Consider the following 26,645-nt stretch of genomic DNA (forward strand, 5'->3'; position numbering starts at 1 on the left):
AAATTAATCCTGCATAATAACACCTGCGTGTTTGTTATGCTAGCTCCTAGCTCCTCTGCTAGCTCCTAGCTCCATAGAACACGCCAATACAATTCAAACACCCGATCAACACACACAATCACTCAGCCCAAAAGACCGTTCACCTAACCCAAGGTTCATAAAGCTTATATATTTTTAAAAAGTTACGTACGTGACGCGCACTTACGGTACGGTACGTGTTATGCTAGCTCCTAGCTCCTCTGCTAGCTCCTAGCTCCATAGAACACGCCAATACAATTCAAACACATGATCAACACACACAATCACTCAGCCCAAAAGACCGTTCACCTAACCCAAGGTTCATAAAGCTTATATATTTTAAAAAAGTTACGTACATACGCAAAAAAAAGCCAAAGCTGCATACTCACAGTAGCACGTCTGCGTCTTTGTCATCCAAATCAAAGTAATCCTGGTAAGAGTCTGTGTTGTCCCAGTTCTCTACAGGCGTCTGTGTATCCAAATCAAAAGTCCTCCTGGTTAGAGTCTCTGTTATCCGAGTCCTTCCATCTTGACTGCATCTTTCGGGAATGTAAACAAAGAAGCGCCGGCTGTGTACTGTTGTGGCTGACTACGTTCGAAAAATACGTCCATTTCGCACCGACAACTTTCTTCTTTGCTTGCTTGGCTTCCTTCTCCATAATGCAATGAACATGATTGAAACAGATTCACGAACACAGATGTCCAGAATACTGTGGAATTATGAAATGAAAACAGAGCTTTTTCGTACCGGCTTCAATGTGGAAGGCATACCCGTGTTCGTCGGGCTACGTCACGCGCATACGTCATCCTCAGAGGCGTTTCGAACCGGAAGTTTAGCGGCAAATTTAAAATGTCACTTTATAAGTTAACCCGGCCGTATTGGCATGTGTTATAATGTTAAGATTTCATCATTGATATATAAACTATCAGACTGCGTGGTCGGTAGTAGTGGGTTTCAGTAGGCCTTTAACGATCCGATTCAGAAACGATTCTCAATTCAAAACAATTCTCAATTCAAAATCAATACTTTTTGAATCGATTTGATTCTTGGGGGTAACGATTCAATTCAAAATCGATTCTCAATTCAATACGATTCTCAATCCCAACACACGGTGCTATTGCTCCAACACACGGTGGTATTGCTCCAACACACGGTGCTATTGCTCCAACACGCGGTGCTATTGCTCCAACACGCGGTGCTATTGCTCCAACACACGGTGCTATTGCTCCAACACACGGTGCTATTGCTCCAACACGCGGTGCTATTGCTCCAACACACGGTGCTATTGCTCCAACACATGGTGCTTTTGCACCTGTTCAGTGTTTCATGCCAACTCTATTTATTTCCCAGAATGCCGTGTCCATGTACTGCCGCCTGGGCTTCGCCGTGAAGAAAGGTCAGGTGATCAGCTCGGAGCAGCTCCACCCCACCTGGAAGAACGCTCCCTCCCTCAACAGGCTGAAGTACACTCCTCTCCTTCCTCTTACACCATGTCTACTCACTCCTCTTACACCATGTCTACTCCCTCCTCTTCCACCATGTCTACTCCCTCCTCTTCCACCATGTCTACTCCCTCCTCTTACACCATGTCTACTCACTCCTCTTACACCATGTCTACTCACTCCTCTCCTTCCTCTTCCACCATGTCTAATCACTCCTCTTCCACCATGTCTACTCACTCCTCTTCCACCATGTCTACTCCCTCCTCTTACACCATGTCTACTCCCTCCTCTTACACCATGTCTACTCCCTCCTCTTACACCATGTCTACTCCCTCCTCTTCCACCATGTCTACTCACTCCTCTTCCACCATGTCTACTCACTCCTCTTCCACCATGTCTACTCCCTCCTCTTCCACCATGTCTACTCCCTCCTCTTACACCATGTCTACTCCCTCCTCTTCCACCATGTCTACTCACTCCTCTTCCACCATGTCTACTCACTCCTCTTCCACCATGTCTACTCACTCCTCTTCCACCATGTCTACTCCCTCCTCTTCCACCATGTCTACTCACTCCTCTTCCACCATGTCTACTCCCTCCTCTTCCACCATGTCTACTCACTCCTCTTCCACCATGTCTACTCACTCCTCTTCCACCATGTCTACTCACTCCTCTTCCACCATGTCTACTCACTCCTCTTCCACCATGTCTACTCACTCCTCTTCCACCATGTCTACTCCCTCCTCTTCCACCATGTCTACTCACTCCTCTTACACCATGTCTACTCACTCCTCTTACACCATGTCTACTCACTCCTCTTCCACCATGTCTACTCCTTCCTCTTCCACCATGTCTACTCACTCCTCTTACACCATGTCTACTCACTCCTCTTACACCATGTCTACTCACTCCTCTTCCACCATGTCTACTCCTTCCTCTTCCACCATGTCTACTCCCTCCTCTTCCACCATGTCTACTCACTCCTCTTCCACCATGTCTACTCACTCCTCTTACACCATGTCTACTCACTCCTCTTCCACCATGTCTACTCCTTCCTCTTCCACCATGTCTACTCACTCCTCTTACACCATGTCTACTCACTCCTCTTACACCATGTCTACTCACTCCTCTTCCACCATGTCTACTCCTTCCTCTTCCACCATGTCTACTCCCTCCTCTTCCACCATGTCTACTCACTCCTCTTCCACCATGTCTACTCCCTCCTCTTCCACCATGTCTACTCACTCCTCTTCCACCATGTCTACTCCCTCCTCTTCCACCATGTCTACTCCTTCCTCTTCCACCATGTCTACTCCCTCCTCTTCCACCATGTCTACTCACTCCTCTTCCACCATGTCTACTCCCTCCTCTTCCACCATGTCTACTCACTCCTCTTCCACCATGTCTACTCCCTCCTCTTCCACCATGTCTACTCACTCCTCTTCCACCATGTCTACTCCCTCCTCTTCCACCATGTCTACTCACTCCTCTTACACCATGTCTACTCACTCCTCTTCCACCATGTCTACTCCTTCCTCTTACACCATGTCTACTCACTCCTCTTACACCATGTCTACTCACTCCTCTTCCACCATGTCTACTCCTTCCTCTTCCACCATGTCTACTCCCTCCTCTTCCACCATGTCTACTCACTCCTCTTCCACCATGTCTACTCACTCCTCTTACACCATGTCTACTCACTCCTCTTACACCATGTCTACTCACTCCTCTTCCACCATGTCTACTCCTTCCTCTTACACCATGTCTACTCACTCCTCTTACACCATGTCTACTCCTTCCTCTTCCACCATGTCTACTCACTCCTCTTCCACCATGTCTACTCCCTCCTCTTCCACCATGTCTACTCCTTCCTCTTACACCATGTCTACTCACTCCTCTTCCACCATGTCTACTCCTTCCTCTTCCACCATGTCTACTCCCTCCTCTTCCACCATGTCTACTCACTCCTCTTCCACCATGTCTACTCACTCCTCTTACACCATGTCTACTCACTCCTCTTACACCATGTCTACTCACTCCTCTTCCACCATGTCTACTCCTTCCTCTTACACCATGTCTACTCACTCCTCTTCCACCATGTCTACTCCTTCCTCTTCCACCATGTCTACTCCCTCCTCTTCCACCATGTCTACTCACTCCTCTTCCACCATGTCTACTCACTCCTCTTACACCATGTCTACTCACTCCTCTTACACCATGTCTACTCACTCCTCTTCCACCATGTCTACTCCTTCCTCTTACACCATGTCTACTCACTCCTCTTACACCATGTCTACTCCCTCCTCTTACACCATGTCTACTCACTCCTCTTCCACCATGTCTACTCCCTCCTCTTCCACCATGTCTACTCCCTCCTCTTCCACCATGTCTACTCCCTCCTCTTCCACCATGTCTACTCCCTCCTCTTCCACCATGTCTACTCACTCCTCTTCCACCATGTCTACTCCCTCCTCTTCCACCATGTCTACTCACTCCTCTTCCACCATGTCTACTCCCTCCTCTTCCACCATGTCTACTCCCTCCTCTTCCACCATGTCTACTCACTCCTCTTCCACCATGTCTACTCACTCCTCTTCCACCATGTCTACTCACTCCTCTTCCACCATGTCTACTCCCTGAATAAAAGTGGAGGTTCCTCACCATGTTCCTGGTCTTGTGCCTCAGGAGCACCATGGACCCTCAGAAGATGTTACTCTCCTGGGAGCAGGGCAGCCCCGTGATGGAGGGAGGCTCCTCTGCCACCGACACTGACACCACCAGTCTGGAGGACCAAGGTCTGCTTGATGCACACCCTCCTTGTGTGGTAGTGCTCAATGTGGGTGTGTGTGTGTGTAGCGGACACAGCCAGCGTCAGCAGCCTCAGCATCCCGGCCGCCCCCACCAAGAGGATCGCCTTCCTCTTTGACTCCACGCTGACGGCCTTCCTCATGATGGGCAACCTGTCCCCGGTCTGTGGTGGACCCCCCTTCCCACCCCAGCACCTTTTGTGGAGCACACCCACAACCTTTAATCACGTCCCCGTCTTTGGCAGAACCTGAAGAGCCACGCCGTGACCATGTTTGAGGTGGGAAAGCTCTCCGACGAGACCCTGGACAGCTTCCTGGCCGAGCTGGAGAAGGTGAGGACCCTCTTCCGACTCACCAAATTATAGTCACCTCATTTAGGACTTTTCTATTCCTACCTTAGGCTTAGGTCAGGCTGATTAGAAAAATAAACATAGCGCATAAGAAAGGACTGATGAATAACTGACAGAAAATTAACGTACATATAATTATGTTGTGGGCAGCACGGTGGCACAGGGGTTAGTGCATGTGCCTCACAATACCAAGGTCCTGAGTTCAATCCCAGGCTCTGGATCTTTCTGTGTGGAGTTTGCAATTGCTCCCCATGACTGCATGGGTTCTACTCCGGCTTCCTCCCACCTCCAAAAGACATGCACCTGGGGATAGGCCCCTCCCACCTCCAAAAGACATGCACCTGGGGATAGGCCCCTCCCACCTCCAAAAGGCATGCACCTGGGGATAGGCCCCTCCCACCTCCAATGGGGGGATAGGTTGATTGGCAACACTAAATGGTCCCTAGTGTGTGACTGTTGTCTATCTGTGATGAGGTGGCGACTTGTCCAGGGCGTACCCCGCCTTCCGCCCAGGCTCCAGCAACCCCCGCGACCCCGAAAGGGACAAGCGGTAGAAAAATGGATGGATGGATTGGATGGAATAAATAAACTAAAGGAATAGTGAATATGTCGATACAATTAAAGTGCAAATAAAAATACAGCATGTACACTTTAGTCATAATTTTTGCGCTTATTTTGGTGCTTGTTTGATATTGTCATTATTGCCACTGGTGGTGGAAAATTGTACTACAACTGAGTATTGCTGTGGCGACCTAACACTGGGCCCTATGGCTAAGAAAGACTGCCATTTTGAATATTTCTGTCCAGATATCTCCGGTAGTTTCCGTAGATTGTGCGTGGGTGTCGTAACACTTCTCACTCTGACCACATTATCAGGTCAGTCATACTGGAAATAAAGAGATGTGTTTCCATCCTTTTGTTAGACAAGAACACGTATGCTTTTTTTACGCCTTGAAATGGTAAATAAATATGTAACAATTGAGATGGAATGTCCTCTCATTGTACTCTCTAAAACGTATTGTTCATCCTCTTTGTATTCGGGCTCAAAAATATGAAGTATGTGGATCAGAGTTGTTCTCAAAGTAATCATTGCAATGTCTGCTTGATTAGCATTGTTGTTGATGGGGAAGGGATCTGTGGTTCCTCCTCTACGTCACAGATCACGTGACTGGTTTTGTTTTAGGAAGAAAGCGAGTGCACACGTTACTCGTGCCCACCGGCTGGTGTGAACCCTGAGTAGCAATAACTTGCATCATTGCCATCAGCGGGGGGGTAAAAATCCATAAATTAGCCGCACCGTGATATAGACCGCAGGGTTCAAAGTGTAGGAAATAAGTAGCGCTTTATATTTAAGGGTGTGTTAACTTCCCTGATATTCTATTTCTCCTCAACCGCTTGGTTCTATCTGTCCTGAAGGTGGAGAGCACAGCAGAGGGTGAGGCTCAGCGCTACTTTGACCACGCCCTCACCCTGAAGAACACCATCCTCTTCTTACGCTACAACAAGGAACTCACTCAGGACCAGGGACCGGACATCCCCAACATAGGTAAGTCCCGACTGCTGGTCACCAAAGAACTCACTTAGGACCAGGGACCGGACATCCCCAACATGTGAAGTACACACTAGTATACTACATTACCAGTGATAGTGTGTACACCACCAGGATTTCCCTTGGACATGCTGCGCTGTGAGAGTCTCCTGGGTCTAGACCAGGCCACCTGCAGCAGAGTCCTCAACAAGAACTACAAGCTGCTGGTCTCCATGGCACCGCTCAGTAATGAGATCAGACCCATCAGCAGCTGCACACCCCAGGTACATGGAACACACCTGCTACTACAACCACTACTACTAATCATTGTACACACTATACTCTCATACTAGTACTACTACTACTAATCATTGTACACACTATACTCTCATACTAGTACTACTACTACTAATCATTGTACACACATTGTACTACTATGTTCCAGCACATAGGACCAGCCATCCCTGAGGTGAGCTCCATCTGGTTCAAACTCTACCTGTACCATGTGACCAGACAAGGCCCGCCCTCACTGCTGCTGTCCAAAGGCTCCAGGCTGCGCAAACTGCCCGACATTTTCCAGGTGAGGGGAGGGCCCCGCCCACATTGACAGTCTTGTAGGTCAACTCACTGCACCTTTATTCTACACCTTAGTCTACACCTTATTATACACCTTACTCTACACCTTACTCTACACCTTACTCTACACCTTACTCTACACCTTATTCTACACCTTACTCTACACCTTATTATACACCTTACTCTACACCTTACTCTACACCTTATTATACACCTTACTCTACACCTTATTCTACACCTTACTCTACACCAGGGGTCACCAACGCGGTGCCCGCGGGCACCAGGTAGCCCGTAAGGAACAGATGAGTAGCCCGCTGGCCTGTTCTAAAAATAGCTCAAATAGTAGCACTTACCAGTGAACTGCCTCTATTTTTTAAATTGTATTTATTTACTAGCAAGCTGGTCTCGCTTTGCCCGACATTTTTAATTCTAAGAGAGACAAAACTCAAATAGAATTTGAAAATCCAAGAAAATATTTTAATGACTTGGTCTTCACTTGTTTAAATAAATTCATTTATTTTTTTACTTTGCTTCTTATATCTTTCAGAAAGACAATTTTAGAGAAAAAATACAACCCTAAAAATGATTTTAGGATTTTTAAACACATATACCTTTTTACCTTTTAAATTCCTTCCTCTTCTTTCCTGACAATTTAAATCAATGTTCAAGTAAATGTATTTATTTTATTGTAAAGAATAATAAATACAATTTAATTTAATTCTTCATTTTAGCTTCTGTTTTTTCGACGAAGAATATTTGTGAAATATTTCTTCAAACTTATTATGATTAAAATTCAAAAAAAAAATTCTGGCAAATCTAGAAAATCTGTAGAATCAAACTTAAATCTTATTTCAAAGTTTTTTGAATTCCTTTTAAAATTTTTGTTCTGGAAAATCTAGAAGAAATAATGATTTGTCTTTGTTAGAAATATAGCTTGGTCCAATTTGTTATATATTCTAACAAAGTGTAGATTGGATTTTAACCTATTTAAAACATGTCATCAAAATTCCAAAATTAATCTTGGTCAGGAAAAATTACTAATGATGTTCCATAAATTCTTTTTTTTATTTTTTCAAAAAGATTCGAATTAGCTAGTTTTTCCTCCTCTTTTTTTCGGTTGAATTTTGAATTTTAAAATTGAAGATAAACTATGTTTCAAAATTATATTGTCATTTTTTTTCGTGTTTTCTCCTCTTTTAAACCGTTCAATTAAGTGTAAATATCATTAATTATTAATAATAACATAGAGTTAAAGGTAAATTGAGCAAATTGGCTATTTCTGGCAATTTATTGAAGTGTGTATCAAACTGGTAGCCCTTCGCATTAATCAGTACCCAAGAAGTAGCTCTTGCTTTCAAAAAGGTTGGTGACCCCTGCTCTACACCTTACTCTACACCTTATTATACACCTTACTCTACACCTTATTCTACACCTTATTATACTCCTTACTCTACACCTTATTATACACCTTACTCTACACCTTATTCTACACCTTATTATACTCCTTACTCTACACCTTATTATACACCTTACTCTACACCTTATTCTACACCTTATTATACTCCTTACTCTACACCTTATTCTACACCTTATTCTACACCTTACTCTACACCTTATTCTACACCTTATTCTACACCTTACTCTACACCTTATTCTACACCTTATTCTACACCTTACTCTACACCTTATTATACTCCTTACTCTACACCTTACTCTACACCTTACTCTACACCTTATTCTACACCTTACTCTACACCTTATTCTACACCTTACTCTACACCTTACTCTACACCTTACTCTACACCTTACTCTACATCTTATTCTACACCTTACTCTACACCTTATTCTACACCTTACTCTACACCTTATTCTACACCTTACTCTACACCTTACTCTACATCTTATTCAACACCTTATTCTACACCTTACTCTACACCTTACTCTACACCTTATTCTACACCTTATTCTACACCTTACTGTACACCTTATTCTACACCTTATTGTGTACTCTCATTCTGCACTTTATTTTGTACCTTATTCTGCATCTCATTCCGTACTCTCATCCAGCACCTTATACTGCACCTCATGTTGGTGACTAAGTCACATGTCAGTGTCACATGACCAAGTCACATGACTAAGTCACATGTCAGTGTCACAGGCCTTCCTTGCTGAGCCGACAGCAACATGAGCAAAGCATGCTGGGAAGTTAATGGCAGATGAAAAAAAGGCTGACTTTCTTCCCTCAGGTGTACGACAGGTTGTTGATCACGTCCTGGGGTCACGACCCTGGAGTGGTGCCCACGTCCAACGTGCTGACCATGCTCAACGACGCTCTCACGCACTCTGCTGTGCTCATCCAGGTTCTTCTTCTTCTTCTTCTTCTTCTTCTTCCTGTTCCTGTTCCCGTCCTCACGCCTGTGTCACGCCCCCAGGGTCATGGCGTGCACGGCCACGGAGAGACGCTCCACGTCCCCTTCCCCTTTGACCAGGAGGAGCTGACGGGAGGTCAGCCACACCCCTTCTTCTCCTCTCTGCTGCACCCGCTGACTCCTCCTCTGTGTGCAGACTTCTCCTACTCCAACATGGCGGTGCACAAAGCTCTGCGCACGCTCAGGGAGCACGTGGACCTGGACCACCAGTGTGGCTACGTCACCATGCTCAACTGCAACAACAGGCACCGCCGCAGGCCCAGCGACACCTTGGAGTGCACAGGTAGAGGAGTCAGTGTGCAGCCTGGGGAGTGCACAGGTAGTAGAGGAGTCAGTGTGCAGCCTGGGGAGTGCACAGGTAGTAGAGGAGTTAGTGTGCAGCCCAGGGAGTGCACAGGTAGAGGAGTCAGTGTGCAGCCTGGGGAGTGCACAGGTAGTAGAGGAGTCAGTGTGCAGCCTGGGGAGTGCACAGGTAGTAGAGGAGTTAGTGTGCAGCCTGGGGAGTGCACAGGTAGAGGAGTCAGTGTGCAGCCTGGCGAGTGCACAGGTAGTAGAGGAGTCAGTGTGCAGCCCGGGGAGTGCACAGGTAGTAGAGGAGTTAGTGTGCAGCCTGGGGAGTGCACAGGTAACACGCCTTCTTAAAGAATCAAGATTAGGAATGAACATTATTGATGGATAATAAAAAATGAGTGATAAATATTACTTATAAAGGATAAGAGGGAGCCTAAAATGTTAGCACGCGCACATTAAAATGCTAACATTTAGCATGTGTGCTAACGATGGCTTGCTAGCAGTTAGCATGTCTCACATTTCAAGTAACACGGCTGTAAAGTGTATGGCTGCGGAAGTAGACAAAAAAAGCGTAAAATTAAATGGAAAAGTTATCACGCTTAAGTTAGCGTGCTAGCATGCTATCGTTGGCATGCTAACGGTTAACAAGTGTCACGTACCGAGTTATATTACTCTGGGGTAAACGGTTGCAAAACTGGCTCAAAAAAATGATCGCGCTGATTTTGGCATGCCAACAAGCTAACGTTAGCATGCTATCAGTTAGCATGTGTCACATATCAAGTTGTATGACTGGCTGTCTAATTGGGGGAAAAAACGTAACCTTGGCAAAAAAGTTAGCATGTTAATGCTAGTATGCTAGCATGCTAACAAGTGTCACATACCAAGTTATATGACTCTAGGGCATGGGTGTCAAACTCTGGCCCGCGGGCCAAATTTGGTAATTCCACTAGGCCCTTGAGGCGATATCAAATTAACACTAGAGCTGGCCCGCCGATTATATATTGCGGCGGTGCCGCGGTAACACCACATTCACAGCTAATTCTAATACTTGCCAACCCTCCCAGAGTCTTCCAAACTTCCGTGCCCCTCCCGAAAATCGCATGTCTGCTTTTCATCCAGTCCAACAAGTGCTGGCCCAGTTACTTAATATGTGCGACTTCTGCACACACACACAATTGAATGCAACGCGTACTTGATCAACAGCGATACAGGTTACAAAGAGGGTAGCCGAATAAAAAAACTTTAACACTGTTAGAAATATACGCCACACTGTAAATCCACACCAAACAAGAATGACAAACACATTTCGGGAGAACATCCGCACGTAACACAACATAAACACAACAGAACAAATACCCAGAATCCTATGCAGCACTAACTCTTCCGGGACGCTACAAGGTGTGTGTGTGTGGGGGGGAAGTTTGGTGGTAGCGGGGGGTGTATTTTGTAGCGTCCCGGAAGAGTTAGTGCTGCAAAGGGTTCTGCTATAACATATGTGGGGGTTCCTTGGTCGACACACCTGCTATAACATAAGTGGGGGTTCCTTGGTCGACACACCTGCTATAACATATGTGGGGGTTCCTTGGTCGACACACCAGCTATAACATAAGTGGGGGTTCCTTGGCCGACACACCTGCTATAACATATGTGGGGGTTCCTTGATCGACACACCTGCTATAACATATGTGGGGGTTCCTTGGTCGACACACCTGCTATAACATATGTGGGGGTTCCTTGGTCGACACACCTGCTATAACATATGTGGGGGTTCCTTGGTCTACACACCTGCTATAACATATGCGGGGGTTCTTTGGTCGACACACCTGCTATAACATATGTGGGGGTTCCTTGGTCGACACACCTGCTATAACATATGTGGGGGTTCCTTGGTCTACACACCTGCTATAACATATGCGGGGGTTCTTTGGTCGACACACCTGCTATAACATATGCGGGGGTTCCTTGGTCTACACACCTGCTATAACATATGTGGGGGTTCCTTGGCCGACACACCTGCTATAACATATGTGGGGGTTCCTTGGTCGACACACCTGCTATAACATATGTGGAGGTTCCTTGGTCGACACACCTGCTATAACATAAGTGGGGGTTCCTTGGTCGACACACCTGCTATAACATGTGTGGGGGTTCCTTGGTCGACACACCTGTTATAACATAAGTGGGGGTTCCTTGGTCGACACACCTGCTATAACATATGTGGGGGTTCCTTGGTCGACACACCTGCTATAACATAAGTGGGGGTTCCTTGGTCGACACACCTGCTATAACATATGTGGGGGTTCCTTGGTGGACACACCTGCTATAACATATGTGGGGGTTCCTTGGTGGACACACCTGCTATAACATATGGGGGGGTTCCTTGGTCGACACACCTGCTATAACATATGTGGGGGTTCCTTGGTCGACACACCTGCTATAACATATGTGGGGGTTCCTTGGTCTACACACCTGCTATAACATATGCGGGGGTTCTTTGGTCGACACACCTGCTATAACATATGCGGGGGTTCCTTGGTCTACACACCTGCTATAACATATGTGGGGGTTCCTTGGCCGACACACCTGCTATAACATATGTGGGGGTTCCTTGGTCGACACACCTGCTATAACATATGTGGAGGTTCCTTGGTCGACACACCTGCTATAACATAAGTGGGGGTTCCTTGGTCGACACACCTGCTATAACATGTGTGGGGGTTCCTTGGTCGACACACCTGTTATAACATAAGTGGGGGTTCCTTGGTCGACACACCTGCTATAACATATGTGGGGGTTCCTTGGTCGACACACCTGCTATAACATAAGTGGGGGTTCCTTGGTCGACACACCTGCTATAACATATGTGGGGGTTCCTTGGTGGACACACCTGCTATAACATATGTGGGGGTTCCTTGGTGGACACACCTGCTATAACATATGGGGGGGTTCCTTGGTCGACACACCTGCTATAACATATGTGGGGGTTCCTTGGTCGACACACCTGCTATAACATATGTGGGGGTTCCTTGGTCGACACACCTGCGATAACATATGTGGGGGTTCCTTGGTCGACACACCTGCTATAACATAAGTGGGGGTTCCTTGGTCGACACACCTGCTATAACATATGTGGGGGTTCCTTGGTCGACACACCTGCTATAACATAAGTGGGGGTTCCTTGGTCGACACACCTGCTATAACATATGTGGGGGTTCCTTGGTTGACACACCTGCTATAACATAAGTGGGGGTTCCTTGGTCGACACACCTGCTATAACATAAGTGGGGGTTCCTTGGTCGACACACCTGCTATAACATAAGTGGGGGTTCCTTGGCCGACACACCTGCTATAACATATGTGGGGGTTCCTTGGTCGACACACCTGCGATAACATATGTGGGGGTTCCTTGGTCGACACACCTGCTATAACATATGTGGGGGTTCCTTGGTCGACACACCTGCTATAACATATCTGGGGGTTCCTTGGTCGACACACCTGCTATAACATAAGTGGGGGTTCCTTGGTCGACACACCTGCTATAACATATGTGGGGGTTCCTTGGTCGACACACCTGCTATAACATATGTGGGGGTTCCTTGGTCGACACACCTGCTATAACATAAGTGGGGGTTCCTTGGTCGACACACCTGCTATAACATATGTGGGGGTTCCTTGGTCGACACACCTGCTATAACATAAGTGGGGGTTCCTTGGTCGACACACCTGCTATAACATATGTGGGGGTTCCTTGGTCGACACACCTGCTATAACATATGTGGGGGTTCCTTGGTCGACACACCTGCTATAACATATGTGGGGGTTCCTTGGTCGACACACCTGCTATAACATATGTGGGGGTTCCTTGGTCGACACACCTGCTATAACATATGTGGGGGTTCCTTGGTCGACACACCTGCTATAACATAAGTGGGGGTTCCTTGGTCGACACACCTGCTATAACATATTTGGGGGTTCCTTGGTCGACACACCTACTATAACATATGTGGGGGTTCCTTGGTCGACACACCTGCTATAACATATGTGGGGGTTCCTTGGTCGACACACCTGCTATAACATATGTGGGGGTTCCTTGGTCGACACACCTGCTATAACATAAGTGGGGGTTCCTTGGTCGACACACCTGCTATAACATATGTGGGGGTTCCTTGGTCGACACACCTGCTATAACATAAGTGGGGGTTCCTTGGTCGACACACCTGCTATAACATATGTGGGGGTTCCTTGGTCGACACACCTGCTATAACATATGTGGGGGTTCCTTGGCCGGTTGGTCTTGTATTAATAAGCAGAAGAGAAACGTGCGGAACTATAAGAATAAAAGTTGATGTATGAGCATTAATATTATGGGCTGCTTGCATTGCAGCAGGCCCATAATGATATGATCAAGAATGAAGATGATTGATAAAGAAGGTGAGTCATGAAGATGAGATGAGTTGATGTGTGTACCTGTGTGGTCAGGTGACACACACCTGGGAGGAGGCGTGGACACCAACGGCAGCACAGAATCCTTTGAGTTGGTGACAGAAGATGGTCAGAGTGACAGTAGGTGGTCTTGTGTCCTCCATCTGCAACACTGCCTTGCTCAATGGCTGCTCTGCAGGTCTGTCGTGTGAAGAGCAGTGGGTGCCCTTGGAGCTCTGCTTTGGTGTGCCGCTCTTCAGCTCCGAACTCAACCGCAGAGTCTGCAGCAAGGTCGCCGCCCACAAGCTGTGCTGCAGCGACAGGTCAGACACTCATTGGTCATCATGTGACTGATTTGTTGGCATCATGTGACTGACTTCATGTGACTGACTTGTTGGCATCATGTTACTGACTTGTTGACATCATCATGTGACTGACTTGTTGGCGCCATCATGTCACTGACTTGTTGGCGCCATCATGTCACTGACTTGTTGGCATCATGTCACTGACTTGTTGGCGCCATCATGTCACTGACTTGTTGGCATCATGTCACTGACTTGTTGGCATCATGTCACTGACTTGTTGGCATCATGTCACTGAGTTGTTGGCATCATGTCACTGAGTTGTTGGCATCATGTCACTGACTTGTTGGCATCATGTCACTGACTTGTTGGCATCATGTCACTGAGTTGTTGGCATCACGTCACTGACTTGTTGGCGTCATCATGTCACTGACTTGTAGGCATCATGTCACTGACTTGTTGGCATCATGTCACTGACTTGTTGGCGCCATCATGTGACTGACTTGTTGGCGTCATCATGTGACCGACTTGTTGGCATCATGTGACTTACTTGTTAGTGCCATCATGTGACTGACTTGTTGGCGTCATCATGTGACTGACTTTTTGGCGTCATCATGTGACTGACTTGTTGGCGTCATCATGTGACTGACTTGTTGGCATTGTGTCACTTACTTGTTAGTGCCATCATGTGACTGACTTGTTGCGCCATCATGTCATTGACTTGTTGGCGCCATCATGTGACTGACTTGTTGGCGTCATCATGTCACTGACTTTTTGGCATCCGGTGACTGACTTGTTGGCAACATGTGACTGACTTCATGTGACTGACTTGTTGGCGCCATCATGTCACTGACTTGTTGGCATCATGTGACTGGCTTGTTATCACCATCATGTGACTGACTTGTTGGCATCATGTGACTGATTTGTTGGCATCATGTGACTGACTTCATGTGACTGACTTGTTGGCATCATGTGACTGACTTGTTGGCGTCATCATGTGACTGACTTCATGTGACTGACTTGTTGGCGCCATCATGTCACTGACTTGTTGGCGCCATCATGTCACTGACTTGTTGGCGCCATCATGTCACTGACTTGTTGGCGCCATCATGTGACTGACTTGTTGGCGTCATCATGTGACTGACTTGTTGGCGTCATCATGTGACTGACTTGTTGGCGTCATCATGTGACTGACTTGTTGTTGTTCCTCAGCCTCCAAGAGCTGCTTCACTCCAGCAGGAAACTGTCCCTCAACGTGCTGAGCTTTGTTCAGACCTTCCAGGTAAAACACCTTTCTTCTTCTCTCTGCCAATATTGACACCTGTCCCAGGTGTTGCCATAGTAACCACTTCACACCCATCCCTGTGTGTGTTTTTGACGTGTGCGACCAAACCTCCAAGCATGAACAAACACAGAACTGGACCAAGAAGAGATATGTATACCTTGTGAAATGACTTGTTTACACAGAAATATTATGTAAATGTTCATTTACATACCTTAATCGTTTCCAAACGGTGTCTGTAACAGGGCAGTAAAACGGTCATGGACCCAGTAACTGCGCAAGCTAGCTGTCCAATCAGCTAAACAGACTCAATAACTCCACGTTGACCTTTCGGTGAATTTGTGAAAGTGAAACAAAAGAAAAAGAATGTTATTGTAAGTTAATAATACTAACACAGAAAAAAAAAGACTTGCAAGTAAAAAACAATGTTCTTCAATTCAAGAAACAATTCACAAGAAAACAAAATTTGCCAGTAAATTTTTTTTCTTAAGGTTAAAAAAAAAAGATTTGCAAGGAAAAAACATATTTCTGCGAGTAAAACAACTTCACATTTAAAAAAAACACAAATGTATTTTATTAAAAAAACTATTTGCAAGAATTCTTTTTTCGCAAGTTAAAAAAATAAAGATGTTCTTCAATTAAAAAAACAATTTGCAAGTAAAAGAAACCCCAATTTTCTTCAAGGAAAAAAAACTTCACAAGTAAAATAGATAATTTTCTATCATTTAAAAAAACAATTTGCAAAAAAAATGTTTCGCAACTTAAAAAAATGTATTTATGCAATTAAAAAAAAACCACTTGCAACTAAAAAAAGCAATTTTCTTCAATTAAAGAAACAATTTGCAAGAAACAAAATATTTGTAAGTTAAAAAAACTTTTCTGCATATAAAAAAACAACATTTGCAAGGTAAAAACTATTTTCTTCAAGTAAACAAACTTCACGGGTAAAAAGAAACAAATTTCTTTAATGGAAAATTAATTTGCAAGACATTTTTTTCGCAAGTTAAAAAAAAATGTAATAATACTAACACAGACCCTCGTAAATGTGTTAGCATATTAGCTAACGCTAACAACGCTTGATGACTTGACGATAGCAGGTAGAAATATGCATGAAAACACTTTAGTAAGTAAGAATAGTTTTAGTTATATTGTAAAACTTACAAACGTTGCTTGGAGTGATGAACGAAGCATCCATACGAGTAGAAACGCTATTGATGGTTTTACTTCCGGTTTTCAGGCATTAAAACAGGAAGTACATGTTCACCGTAGCACAAACCATAACACACCTACTCAGTGTCACGTGTTTAATGAAAACTATTCAACACTAAACAAAAAAAGAAAGCCATAAATTAGCCGCACTCTTTTATAAGCCGCAGGGTTCAAAGCGTAGGAAAAAGGTAGCGGCTTCTAGTCTGTACTTTGTGGTAAATCATGTTGATGACATCATTAAATAATGTTGATGACATCATTAAATCATGGTGATGATGACATCATTAAAATCATGTTGATGACGTCATTAAATCATGTTGATGACGTCATTAAATCATGTTGATGACGTCATTAAATCATGTTGATGACATCATAAATCATGTTGATGATGACATCATTAAAATCATGTTGATGACGTCATTAAATCATGTTGATGATGTCATTAAATCATGTTGATGACATCATTAAATCATGTTGATGACGTCATTAAATCATGTTGATGACATCATTAAATCATGTTGATGACATTAAATCATGTTGATGACGACATTAAAATCATGTTGATGACGTCATTAACTCATGTTGATTATTACATCATTAAATCATGATGACATCATTAAATCATGTTGATGATTACATCATTAAATCATGATGACATAATTAAATCATGTTGATAACATCGTTAAATCATGTGGACATCATTAAATCATGTTGATGATGACATCATTAAATCAAGTTGATGACATCATTAAATCGTGTTGTTGATGACATCATTAAATTATGTTGACATCATTAAATCATGTTGATGATGACATAATTAAATCATGTTGATAACATCATTAAATCATATTGATGACATTAAATCATGTTGATGACATTAAATCATGTTGATGACATTAAATCATGTTGATGACATCATTAAATCATGTTGTTGATGTCATCATTAATTCATGTTGATGATTACATCATTAAATCATGATGACATCATTAAATCATGTTGATGATGACATCATTAAATCATGTTTTGAGACACTTGTGATTTAGGGCTATATAAATAAACATTGATTGATTGATTGATGATGACATCATTAAATCATGTTGATGACATCATTAAATCATGTTGATGACATTAGATCATGTTGATGATGACATCATTAATTCATGTTGATGACATCATTAAATCATGTTGATGGCATCATTAAATCATGTTGATGACATTAAATTATGTTGATGATGACATCATTAAATCATGTTGATGACATCATTAAATCATGTTGATGACATTAAATCATGTAGATGATGACATCAATAAATCATGTTGATGACATTAAATCATGTTTATAGCATCATTAAATCATGTTGATGACATTAAATCATGTTGATGATGACATAATTAAATCATGTTGATGACATCATTAAATCATGTTGATGACATTAAATCATGTTGATGATGACATCAATAAATCATGTTGATGATGACATCATTAAATCATGTTGAAGACATTAAATCATGTTGATGATGACATCATTAAATCATGTTGATGACATCATTAAATCATGTTGATGACATTAAATCATGTAGATGATGACATCAATAAATCATGTTGATGATGACATCATTAAATCATGTTGATGGCATCATTAAATCATGTTGATGACATTAAATCATGTTGATGATGACATCAATAAATCATGTTGATGATGACATCATTAAATCATGTTGATGACATCAATAAATCATGTTGATGACATTAAATCATGTTGATGATGACATCATTAAATCATGTTGATGATGACATCAATAAATCATGTTGATGATGACATCATTAAATCATGTTGATGACATCATTAAATCATGTTGATGATATTAAATCATGTTGATGATGACATCATTTAATCATGTTGATGATGACATCATTAAATCATGTTGATGATGACATCAATAAATCATGTTGATGATGACATCAATAAATCATGTTGATGATGACATCATTAAATCATGTTGACGACATTTAATGATGTCATCAACATGATTTAAAGTGTGTAAGAGATTTGAAGGAAGCAGGAAGTGATGTGACTTCCTGTGTCGTCAGGACGGCGCCGCCCCCTGCGACCCCGACAGCGGCGTGACCGACCCCCTCAGCCGACCCCCCGCCGAGTCGGGCGTGCCGCTGCCCGCCCTCAACCTGCTGTACAAGGACGGGCAGCTGCGGGAGTGGAGTGGGCGGGCCCCTCCCCCACTGGACATGTCGGCGCTGCAGCGTCAGGCCAGCACGTAGGAGACCCTCCATTCCGGCACGTAGGAGACCCTCCATTCCGGCACGTAGGAGACCCTCCATTCCTTTCATTTTGTGCAGCGTCAGGCCAGCACGTAGGAGACCCTCCTCTTCCTTTGATGTTCTGGGACCACCTGTGTCGTCTGGTGAGATGATTGCATGATGTCATCCTTCTTCTTCTCCTCCTCCAAAGCACACTTCTTTCCACACTTTTCTTTCACTCGCCGCTAGAAGGGAAAAGAAGGTTCCAGCATGACGACTCTGTAACACCTGTCCCTTCACAATAAGAGCCCCCATAGGCCTGCAAAGAATGGAGCCTCCATGTAGACGTTTATTCACTAGTTTCAATGTTTTATCAGCAAAAAGGACGCGGTCCTTCCTGTATGAAGCCCCGCCCACAAGCTGTCGTCTTTGCCAAAGTGTTAGCACTTCTTTGTAGTAGTCAAGTCCACCCATCGCTCATCTTCTCATTCTTGCAGAGAAATAATAAAGATGTCACGCCTTACAGGAGGCTTTTATTCTGAAGTCCAACATCTCTTGGAACACAAACGTAAAAAAAACAATCTTCTTCAATTAAAGAAACAATTTGCACGAAAAAAAAAACAATTTGCCAGTAAAAAAACAACAACACCATTTTCTTCACATAAAAATGGATTTGCAATGAAAAAAACATATTTCTGCAAGTAAAACAACTTCACAAGTAAAAAGTACTCATTTCTATCTTTAAAAAAAAAAAAACTATTTGCAAGAAAAAAATGTTTCACAAGTAAAAAAAAAACAAACTGAAAAAAATGTCTGCAATTTAAAAAAAAAACGCATTAAAGAAACGATTTGCCAGGAAAAAAAATGAAAAATGATTCAATGAAAAAAAAAGATTCACAAGAAAAAAAAAGGTTTGTCAAGTATACAACAATGAATGATCTTCAAGTAAAAGACATAATGGCAAGTAAAAAGAGGATTGTAACAACAATCATCTTCAAGTACAAACCCCTGGCGAGTCAAAGATGAAAGTAACATTGAGTCTACAACAACAGGTGGCGCTGCTGAGTAACGTGACTCTTATTTGCCAGCAACAATAACAAAGAAGAAGAAGAAGAGTCAAATGTTGGACAGGACAAGCTCAACCTGTAAGTTAACACATTTGATTATCCCCTCGTAAATTAATATTTAATAAAATATGATGTAACGCTTTTTATACTGTACTTTTTCTTGTATGTACTGTATGTGAGTACTTTTTGTTTCATGTACTGTATGTGAGTACTTTTTGTTTCATGTACTGTATGTGAGTACTTTTTTGTTTCATGTACTGTATGTGAGTACTTTTTCTTGTATGTACTGTATGTGAGTACTTTTTTGTTTCATGTACTGTATGTGAGTACTTTTTGTTTCATGTACTGTATGTGAGTACTTTTTTGTTTCATGTACTGTATGTGAGTACTTTTTCTTGTATGTACTGTATGTGAGTACTTTTTGTTTCATGTACTGTATGTGAGTACTTTTTCTTGTATGTACTGTATGTGAGTACTTTTGGCTTCATGTACTGTATGTGAGTACTTTTGGTTTCATGTACTGTATGTGAGTACTTTTTCTTGTATGTACTGTATGTGAGTACTTTTTCTTGTATGTACTGTATGTGAGTACTTTTTGTTTCATGTACTGTATGTGAGTACTTTTTGTTTCATGTACTGTATGTGAGTACTTTTTGTTTCATGTACTGTATGTGAGTACTTTTTGTTTCATGTACTGTATGTGAGTACTTTTTTGTTTCATGTACTGTATGTGAGTACTTTTTCTTGTATGTACTGTATGTGAGTACTTTTTTGTTTCATGTACTGTATGTGAGTACTTTTTCTTGTATGTACTGTATGTGAGTACTTTTTTGTTTCATGTACTGTATGTGAGTACTTTTTGTTTCATGTACTGTATGTGAGTACTTTTTTGTTTCATGTACTGTATGTGAGTACTTTTTCTTGTATGTACTGTATGTGAGTACTTTTTGTTTCATGTACTGTATGTGAGTACTTTTTCTTGTATGTACTGTATGTGAGTACTTTTGGCTTCATGTACTGTATGTGAGTACTTTTGGTTTCATGTACTGTATGTGAGTACTTTTTCTTGTATGTACTGTATGTGAGTACTTTTGGCTTCATGTACTGTATGTGAGTACTTTTGGTTTCATGTACTGTATGTGAGTACTTTTTGTTTCATGTACTGTATGTGAGTACTTTTTTGTTTCATGTACTGTATGTGAGTACTTTTTCTTGTATGTACTGTATGTGAGTACTTTTTGTTTCATGTACTGTATGTGAGTACTTTTTTGTTTCATGTACTGTATGTGAGTACTTTTTCTTGTATGTACTGTATGTGAGTACTTTTTTGTTTCATGTACTGTATGTGAGTACTTTTTCTTGTATGTACTGTATGTGAGTACTTTTTTGTTTCATGTACTGTATGTGAGTACTTTTTGTTTCATGTACTGTATGTGAGTACTTTTTTGTTTCATGTACTGTATGTGAGTACTTTTTCTTGTATGTACTGTATGTGAGTACTTTTTGTTTCATGTACTGTATGTGAGTACTTTTTCTTGTATGTACTGTATGTGAGTACTTTTGGCTTCATGTACTGTATGTGAGTACTTTTGGTTTCATGTACTGTATGTGAGTACTTTTTCTTGTATGTACTGTATGTGAGTACTTTTTCTTGTATGTACTGTATGTGAGTACTTTTTCTTGTATGTACTGTATGTGAGTACTTTTTGTTTCATGTACTGTATGTGAGTACTTTTTCTTGTATGTACTGTATGTGAGTACTTTTTGTTTCATGTACTGTATGTGAGTACTTTTTCTTGTATGTACTGTATGTGAGTACTTTTTCTTGTATGTACTGTATGTGAGTACTTTTTCTTGTATGTACTGTATGTGAGTACTTTTTGTTTCATGTACTGTATGTGAGTACTTTTTGTTTCATGTACTGTATGTGAGTACTTTTTGTTTCATGTACTGTATGTGAGTACTTTTTGTTTCATGTACTGTATGTGAGTACTTTTTGTTTCATGTACTGTATGTGAGTACTTTTTCTTGTATGTACTGTATGTGAGTACTTTTTCTTGTATGTACTGTATGTGAGTACTTTTTGTTTCATGTACTGTATGTGAGTACTTTTTGTTTCATGTACTGTATGTGAGTACTTTTTCTTATATGTACTGTATGTGAGTACTTTTTCTTATATGTACTGTATGTGAGTACTTTTTGTTTCATGTACTGTATGTGAGTACTTTTAGTTTCATGTACTGTATGTGAGTACTTTTTTTTCATGTACTGTATGTGAGTACTTTTTGTTGTATGTACTGCATGTGAGTACTTATGTTGTGTGTACTGCATGTGAATACTTATGTTGTGTGTACTGCATGTGAGTACTTATGTTGTGTGTACTGCATGTGAGTACTTATGTTGTGTGTACTGCATGTGAGTACTTATTATGTTGTGTGTACTGCATGTGAGTACTTATGTTGTGTGTACTGCATGTGAGTACTTATGTTGTGTGTACTGCATGTGAGTACTTATGTTGTGTGTATGTTGTGTGTACTGCATGTGAGTACTTATGTTGTATGTACTGCGTGTGAGTACTTATGTTGTGTGTACTGCATGTGAGTACTTATGTTGTGTGTACTGCATGTGAGTACTTATGTTGTGTGTATGTTGTGTGTACTGCATGTGAGTACTAATGTTGTATGTACTGCGTGTGAGTACTTATGTTGTGTGTACTGCATGTGAGTACTTATGTTGTGTGTACTGCATGTGAGTACTTACGTTGTGTGTACTGCATGTGAGTACTTATGTTGTGTGTACTGCATGTGAGTACTTATGTTGTGTGTACTGCATGTGAGTACTTATGTTGTGTGTACTGCGTGTGAGTACTTATGTTGTGTGTACTGCGTGTGAGTACTTATGTTGTGTGTACTGCGTGTGAGTACTTATGTTGTGTGTACTGCGTGTGAGTACTTATGTTGTGTGTACTGCGTGTGAGTACTTATGTTGTGTGTACTGCGTGTGAGTACTTATGTTGTGTGTACTGCGTGTGAGTACTTATGTTGTGTGTACTGCGTGTGAGTACATATGTTGTGTGTACTGCGTGTGAGTACTTATGTTGTGTGTACTGCGTGTGAGTACTTATGTTGTGTGTACTGCGTGTGAGTACTTATGTTGTGTGTACTGCGTGTGAGTACTTATGTTGTGTGTACTGCGTGTGAGTACTTATGTTGTGTGTACTGCGTGTGAGTACTTATGTTGTGTGTACTGCGTGTGAGTACTTATGTTGTGTGTACTGCGTGTGAGTACTTATGTTGTGTGTACTGCATGTGAGTACTTATGTTGTGTGTACTGCGTGTGAGTACTTATGTTGTGTGTACTGCGTGTGAGTACTTATGTTGTGTGTACTGCGTGTGAGTACTTATGTTGTGTGTACTGCGTGTGAGTACTTATGTTGTGTGTACTGCGTGTGAGTACTTATGTTGTGTGTACTGCGTGTGAGTACTTATGTTGTGTGTACTGCGTGTGAGTACTTATGTTGTGTGTACTGCGTGTGAGTACTTATGTTGTGTGTACTGCGTGTGAGTACTTATGTTGTGTGTACTGCGTGTGAGTACTTATGTTGTGTGTACTGCGTGTGAGTACTTATGTTGTGTGTACTGCGTGTGAGTACTTATGTTGTGTGTACTGCGTGTGAGTACTTATGTTGTGTGTACTGCGTGTGAGTACTTATGTTGTGTGTACTGCGTGTGAGTACTTATGTTGTGTGTACTGCATGTGAGTACTTATGTTGTGTGTACTGCATGTGAGTACTTATGTTGTGTGTACTGCATGTGAGTACTTATGTTGTGTGTACTGCATGTACTTGTACTTGCTGTTGTGGTCAGCTGAAAGAAACAGTAGCTTTGACTCAGCCTGTGGTTGTAGAGGTAAGTGCAGGTGGTGACTGCACTTACGGCCATAAGTTTTAACTTGAAGAAAAAAAAAATGTAATATATTTTTTTTTAACTTGCAATAAAATGTTTTTATACTTCTGAATCGTTTTTTTTTATATGCAGAAAACTCTTTGTATTTATTTTATTTACTTGTTTATTTTATTTGCTTGCAAATCTTTTTTTTTTTAATTGAAGAAAATTGTTTTTATATTTTTTACATACTTTTTTTTTATTTGCAGAAAATTGTTGTTATACTTGTAAATCGTTTTTTTTATTGCAGGATTTTTTTAATTTTTTTTTTTACTTGCGAATCGTTTTATTTTTACAAAAATTGTGTATCCTTCCGAATCAATTTCTTACTTTCAGAATTTTTTTTTTAAAACTTGGGAATTGTTCTTTTACTTCCAGAAAATTGTTTTTTTTATAGGCAGAATTTATTTATTTATTTATTTTATTTACTTGTTTATTTTATTTGCTTGCGAATAATTTTTTGTCATTGAAGAAAATTGTTGTGTTTTTGTATAATGATCTCCATAATAATACTATGTCATTATTATTATTATTACTTCATCTGCTGGGGGTTACTAGTTTCTAACCAATCAAGAGTCCTTGAACGCACCACAGTTATGTGCAACAAGAAGCAAAAGTGAAACTTAAAATGCAACTTTCTCCCGTGTCGCCACAAATAGATTGATCCTATTTTTGCTCCCAAATATCCTCGCTGTGTGTGAAGGCACGAAGTGAGTTTTGACGGCCTTACGACGTCTGTGTCGAGCGGCGTGTTCCCACCTTTGCTGCCGTCCGGGTGGGACCAAGCATTTTTGATCGTTTTTAATTTGATCCAAGCAACCTTAGTATTAAACTTGTTTTTATTTTATTTTAACAATTATGATGCTGTTTTTAAAAAAATAATAACTGACATTTAAAAAAAAAAACATTCAAAGTCCAGTTTTTAAATGTCAGCAAAAATAAATGTATTTTTTTATTTTTTATTTATATAAGCCCTGTTTGTTGTAATGTTATTTGTATATTTTCATTTGTATTGCATCAATTATTTTTCATTGTATTTTTTTTTATCAGGTTTAGTTTGTGTTTCATTTCCCTTATTTTATGTTGACAAGTAAATTGTTTAGCCTGTTTGTTTAGTTATTGTTGTTCAACAATAATGTTGTTTTTAAAATGTCAACAATGTGAAATGTGATTCATTTGAGAAAAAAACAACTAAAAACGGTATAAAATGTGACTGAGCAATACAAGTGAAGTAATACTGGATACAAATACAGTAAAACAACGCAAAAGCGGACGTAAAATGCCACGTTTGAAAGTGTAAACAGTACGTTTAAGAGCTCCTTTTAAGCAGGCAGTGAGATGGGCACCTCTGCTCGGAAACTGCTAGAACCTCACGGAGGTCGCGCGGCGGTGCTTGGAGATCCTGACAGCCGGAACTTGAGCGTTGTTGTCGGCCTGCCGGTCTGACGGAAGACGTGACTGGACGGAATTTTACCAACAAATGTTTTGGTTTTTTTTACTGACAAATGCTTGATTTTATAACCGACAAATGTTGGGTTTTTACCGACAAATGTTGGGTTTGTTTGCGGTCCTCGGAGCAGCGGGAGGAACGTTCAGGTAAGCGGGAGGAGGAGTACGGAAGGCGGGGTTAGTTTTCTCAAGCTCCTCCCTGTTTGTGTCCACTTGTTGATTCAGCCTTAATCCGACATGAATGTTCATTTTGCGCCGATGTTTGCCGCCCTGTGACCGCATGGGGAACCAAGCGTCGCGTCTAAGTTACGCAGAAGTTCCCACCGCGGATCCGCACGGCGAGGACCGAGAGGAGGGTCCTCGCATCGGCGTCTCTTACGTTTTCTCCGGCGACGAGGACGCCGACGAGCCGGAGGGAAGCAGCCAGCGTGGCCCCGGGGAGGAGGTGGAGTGCTCGGTGTACCGGCTGGACGAGTGTCTGTTCGACAAGAGCCGCAAGTCTGCGAGTCTGGAGCTTTACTCCCCGGAGAACCTGCTCAACAAGTGCCGCCCCGGTGACCTGGTGGAGTTCGTGGCCGGCGGCCAGTTCCCCCACTGGGCCGTGTACGTGGGAGACTTCCAGGTGGTTCATCTGCACCGAGCCGAGGTGAAGAGCTCCTTCCTGACGGACGCCAGCCGAGGGCGGCGGTGCCGCGTCGTCAACGACTGGTACAAGTTCAGAGCCCGCAGCCCGGACGCGGTGGTGCTGAGCGCCCTGGAGCAGGTGGGCGTCAAGGAGCGGCAGCTCGCCTGGAGGAACTCGGAGAGCTTCGCCGCTTGGTGTCGCTTCGGCCGCCGGGAGTTGAAGGCGAACGGCGAGCAGCGCGTCGGCGGGCAGCCGTACAGCCTGCACGTCCTGCTGGGGGACAAACACTCGCAGGCCCGGGACTTCCACAGCCTGGAGGACGTCATCATGGAGAAGAGACGCGGAGACCGGCTGGGAAGAACCGCGCTGCTGCGGGAACTGGAGGCGCACCTGAGCGGCGGACGCGAGACCGGAGCCCGTAGCCGGACTGGAGCGCACTGATACCGACACATCGATACCAACCTATGATGCGCAGATATCAAACACCGACATTACCGCTCATACACTGGTACCGATACATTGATACCAACCTATGATGCGCAGATATCAAACACCGACATTACCGCTCATACACTGATACCGATACATTGATACCAACCTATGATGCGCAGATATCAAACACCGACATTACCGCTCATACACTGG

The 26,645-nt window shown here is 42.5% G+C and overlaps 2 protein-coding genes across 2 annotated transcripts in view; both read left to right on the plus strand.

The window, feature by feature from the left end:
- Positions 1-19,492, plus strand: part of LOC133650045 (protein FAM91A1-like) — a 32,044-nt gene extending 12,552 nt beyond the window's left edge. Inside the window, exons 11-24 of the mRNA XM_062046821.1 lie at positions 1,370-1,482; positions 4,147-4,256; positions 4,318-4,430; positions 4,514-4,600; positions 6,035-6,164; positions 6,282-6,430; positions 6,592-6,726; positions 8,969-9,082; positions 9,155-9,227; positions 9,288-9,434; positions 13,922-14,005; positions 14,064-14,187; positions 15,379-15,448; positions 18,751-19,492. Of these exons, the coding sequence (XP_061902805.1) occupies positions 1,370-1,482; positions 4,147-4,256; positions 4,318-4,430; positions 4,514-4,600; positions 6,035-6,164; positions 6,282-6,430; positions 6,592-6,726; positions 8,969-9,082; positions 9,155-9,227; positions 9,288-9,434; positions 13,922-14,005; positions 14,064-14,187; positions 15,379-15,448; positions 18,751-18,936 (1,635 nt within the window). The 3' untranslated portion in view covers positions 18,937-19,492. The remainder of the gene's footprint in view (positions 1-1,369; positions 1,483-4,146; positions 4,257-4,317; positions 4,431-4,513; positions 4,601-6,034; positions 6,165-6,281; positions 6,431-6,591; positions 6,727-8,968; positions 9,083-9,154; positions 9,228-9,287; positions 9,435-13,921; positions 14,006-14,063; positions 14,188-15,378; positions 15,449-18,750) is intronic.
- Positions 19,493-25,388: 5,896 nt separating this feature from the next.
- Positions 25,389-26,645, plus strand: part of LOC133649568 (protein LRATD2-like) — a 3,003-nt gene continuing 1,746 nt past the window's right edge. Inside the window, exons 1-2 of the mRNA XM_062046166.1 lie at positions 25,389-25,522; positions 25,669-26,645. The exon at positions 25,669-26,645 is cut by the window's right edge and continues 1,746 nt beyond it. Of these exons, the coding sequence (XP_061902150.1) occupies positions 25,432-25,522; positions 25,669-26,441 (864 nt within the window). The 5' untranslated portion in view covers positions 25,389-25,431 and the 3' untranslated portion in view covers positions 26,442-26,645. The remainder of the gene's footprint in view (positions 25,523-25,668) is intronic.

Source organism: Entelurus aequoreus, linkage group LG05 (assembly GCF_033978785.1).
Source record: "Entelurus aequoreus isolate RoL-2023_Sb linkage group LG05, RoL_Eaeq_v1.1, whole genome shotgun sequence".
Classification (NCBI taxonomy): domain Eukaryota; kingdom Metazoa; phylum Chordata; class Actinopteri; order Syngnathiformes; family Syngnathidae; genus Entelurus; species Entelurus aequoreus.